The sequence below is a fragment of the Helianthus annuus genome, chromosome 8 (genome assembly GCF_002127325.2).
Source record: "Helianthus annuus cultivar XRQ/B chromosome 8, HanXRQr2.0-SUNRISE, whole genome shotgun sequence".
In the NCBI taxonomy this organism is placed as follows: domain Eukaryota; kingdom Viridiplantae; phylum Streptophyta; class Magnoliopsida; order Asterales; family Asteraceae; genus Helianthus; species Helianthus annuus.
Window position 1 is genome coordinate 74260692 of NC_035440.2, and position 4112 is coordinate 74264803.

The 4112-nt window shown below is 41.7% G+C and overlaps 1 protein-coding gene across 1 annotated transcript; it reads right to left on the reverse strand.

Annotated features, from left to right (window-relative positions):
• Nucleotides 1-1102: 1102 nt before the first annotated feature.
• LOC110873107 (monothiol glutaredoxin-S2-like) lies at nt 1103-1577 on the reverse strand. Its single transcript, XM_022122031.2, has one exon. It carries the CDS (start codon nt 1529-1531, stop codon nt 1214-1216), a length of 318 nt encoding a protein of 105 aa, XP_021977723.1. The 5' UTR covers nt 1532-1577; the 3' UTR covers nt 1103-1213.
• Nucleotides 1578-4112: the final 2535 nt, after the last annotated feature.

Here is a 4112-nt window from a genome sequence, read left to right on the forward strand (position 1 = left end):
CTAGTCCTCCCTGAAGCAGCGCGTCAACCCCGTTTATGACCCGCTGGACCGATACCTACATCGGTGTGTTGTAGTCACATTAGCAGGGAAGGGGATAACAAGGATTGGATCACCCAAATTGATCTATTCTTCTTGCACGATTTACTTACCGGTGGGGGGTGAACTTGGCATACAAGTTGGCCGTATACTTCACCGAGTACGGGTTTCGTAGGATTTCTAGTCACATTACCTGCGGGGCATACGTCACCCATTTAGCGTTGTATTTACACACATGGAGCCCGGAGAGGGCTGGTACAATATATGTTATCCGGTAGGTAGAGTGACGATAGTCTTGATGAAGATTGCTCATGATGTGTTACCAGACAAGGTCCAGGCTATATGGTCGTTAGATGGGGTCATATAGAGTGGCAGCCATGGCAGGCGATTGAGAATGATGGTGAGGGTGAGGGCGGCGGGGGAGAGGGGGCCGGGGGTGCTGGGGAAGGTGATGCTATGGTTGATAGGGTGCAGGCAAATGCAGAGGCTACACAAGGTGATCGCCCGTACAAGCGTCGGTGTGTGAGACCACATGTGGTGCCTCCGCCGGGGTTTGAGGAGGGATTGATACAAGTCGACGCGGATGCAACTGTTATACGGAGTGACCTACGCTGAGTGACAAAGAGGATCTTTTCAATGCATGCTGACACGACCCTCCCTCCATGAGCAGGTGCTGCACCATCACATCACACCACCACCAGCTTCGCCACCGCCTCAGTAACGACTTATTGTATCTTGCTTTTGTTGTTTTTGGTTTGAAACATTCTCTTGCCTTTATTTTTGTGCAACATTCCTCTATGCGGGTGCGGGTATAACTCTATACGACCCGGATAGAGTTGAGAGTGTGAAAATAAGAAGTTGAGGGTGTGGGAATAGTGGGAGCCATCTATTATGAGCAGAAATATGTCAAAGGCATATGGCAAAATGCCATTTATGGGTTATTTATCAAAAAACTTATTGTTCAAAATCCGTGTAGAATCTATTATACTGAAGGTATATAACTTCACTTCGTGATTCGCAATTCTGAGTCATGAACCAAAGTAGCTAAAAGTTAATCAAAGATAGCTAGAAACAGAAATGGAGCCATGTTTTTAGTCTCCTGAACTCCATAACGTACCATTTATTATTAAGTGCCAACAACTATGCGTGTGTATACATGTGTGTGTAAACATGTAGACTAGTTAACAGCTGGTTCCTGCAATAGGGCTCCTGCATTAACAAGCATAGGTTGTAGAGACTGCTCAAGGTGAAGGCTAATAATCTTACTAGCCCCACCAACATATTCACCTCCTATGAACACAGCAGGCGGGTTTCGTCCCCGCCTCAAAAGGCTTTGCTCGATTTCGTGACCTTTGTCGATCTCATCTAGCTCGTAGACCGCAGGGTTCACTCCGAGCTCGAAAAAGAGTGACTTTATCGAGTGACACATGCAACACGAAGTCCTACTGAATATCACCACTGGCCACTCAGTCACCATTCGCATCACCATATCCATTGCTAAAGTGTTATAGGATTTTTAAAACGTGTATGGTGTGAGGAGGGGAAGAAACCATGTGGTTGTTATATAGAGTTTCTGGCATAATATTATATGAAGTTGAAGAGCATAAAGTAATAATATGATGTAAAATAAGAATCGTGTTCTTGACAGCACCATTTGTCCCTAATCAATTATGATGATATTTTATGATATCTAATGTTCTCTCACTGATCATATATTACGTCATAGGTTACAATTACTTTCTTGGCAATATAAAATAAATATATTAGAGTGTTACAATTAACATGTGTGGTGCTAAAACAGACGGTGTGGCCCGAGCATGGAGACATTGTGTTTTTCGACACATGGCACACACTGTTTACATTTAAATAAAAACCATTTAATAATAATTAAACAAATAGCGTGACATAACTTAAAAAAAACATTACATAACTTATAATTAAACATTAACCAACAAACGTATTATTTGTAATGCCACGTAGTGTTTGAAGTCACTATTGTACCTGTTATGGTACTCGACGCAAGCGACTTGGATGATGTCGCCTTCGTTTAGCTCATCACTGTCGTTGTCCACATTGTTGACAATCGCCTCAAATCTCACACTATCCATATGAATCATCTAAAAACGTGAACAAAGTGCGTGAACTGTTCGGATGGCCTCACCCCTACGTATACAAAATTCATGGTAAACTTGATCCCAAAACGGAGACCTGGGTAACGGAGCCTTGTGGTTGGTCACCGCAACGACCCACGATTCGGATAACACAATGTCCTGTTCTATGCTCTATGGAATAACCGGCATTTCCAAGTGTTCTTTGGTAGGATGTTTTGACATGTAAAATGGAAGAAGTGATATGTGGGTTGAGAAGTGGTGTATTACATATAAGAGGAGTAAAAAATTTTTTAACTAGCCGTTTGGGGCAACGGCTATTTACCACATCCTATTAAAGCATGCCACCTTGCACCCAATTACCCTTCCACGCCGGTGAAATTCCTCCCGCCCACTTCACAACGCCAGTAACCATGCCATGTGTGGCGTGGAGTGGTCTAAACGCCAAATCCATGCCCACACCTTGTGTTCTTATTAAGTATTTGGTTCTGTACGTGGATTTTTCATGAATGTTTATTTAAGTTTTTAGGGTTTTAGCATTTTGTGATAGGGTTAAACCCTAAAAGAGAAGAACTAGGAGAATATTTGGAGAAGATAGGAGAATTTCAAACTTCAAATCTGATATTCTTCCTTCATATTACGTACATAAATAAGTAAATAACCCAAACAATTACATTAGACTCCCTAAACTACTAATAATTAGTACCCCTATACTTTTATTCTTCACGTAACAATACTTCCCCCTTAAAAGATTCTTGACCTCAAGAATCACAAAATAGAGAAAAAAAATGCAGCATCCATGAGTTCTTTTGGGTCGACTCATTCCAGGGTGGACGCCATTCGGTCCTTCCGATTGCAATCGGAGAAATCCTAGCGATGCGCCATGGTGGGCGCCAATCATTTACGGAACTCGCCTTTGCCTTTAAACACGCACCAAAAAGATTGTTGTTAACAACGTCAATTATATCATCATCTGGAAGGGTATCAAACTTCCTACCATATTTGACATGAAGACCTTGACGAACAGGAACCGCATCACTGTTCAGAACCAGTAGGCGAGCCTTAACAACATTGTATAGTCTAGTTTTGGGTTCTGCGCAAGCGCCATTAGCAGGGATTATGCAAAGTGTGTCTCTATGTTTTCTTCCTTTATGAAGAACGGTGTCTTCATTGAAGGGCTGGAGCTTTTTCACTGTCTCATGTAGTGCAACAATGGAATTATCATTGTTAATATTTTCATCAACAACAATTATGTCTTCTGTCTTCCGAGTACCCGTCCGCGAATCATCGCTAAACAGCCCTTTATCAGGGCCGCCTCCGCCGCCGCTAAAACTGCCACCGCTTGAATGCTCCTTAAGTGCTCGTAAGATCTCTTCTTGTTGTTTCATCGACTGTTCTTGTTGTTTCAACATGGCGGTTAGGGTTTCTTGGAGATTTGAGATTGCCTTGCCATGTTCCTTGAGAGTGCTGTCAATTTCTTGATTGCGAGTGTTAGTCATGGTAATCAAAAGTAATTCCAACCGGAGATCGGAACGGCTCTGATACCCTTGATAGGGTTAAACCCTAAAAGAGAAGAACTAGGAGAATATTTGGAGAAGATAGGAGAATTTCAAACTTCAAATCTAATATTCTTCCTTCATATTACGTACATAAATAAGTAAATAACCCAAACAATTACATTAGACTCCCTAAACTACAAATAATTAGTAAAATACCCCTAAACTTTTATTCTTCACGTAACAATACTTCCCCTAAACTACTAATAATTAGTAAAATACCCCTAAACTTTTATTCTTCATGTAACATTTTGATTTACCTGTAGTCGTCTGGTCATTTGATTGTTATCCTTTCCCCATCATTGTTATTTCTAATTTCAACCCAATTTTTAAGAAGGAACTAGTTATTTTCCGCCCGCGCGTTGCGGCGGGACCCAATGACTACAAAAGGCGTGTTAGCAACGGCAAACAA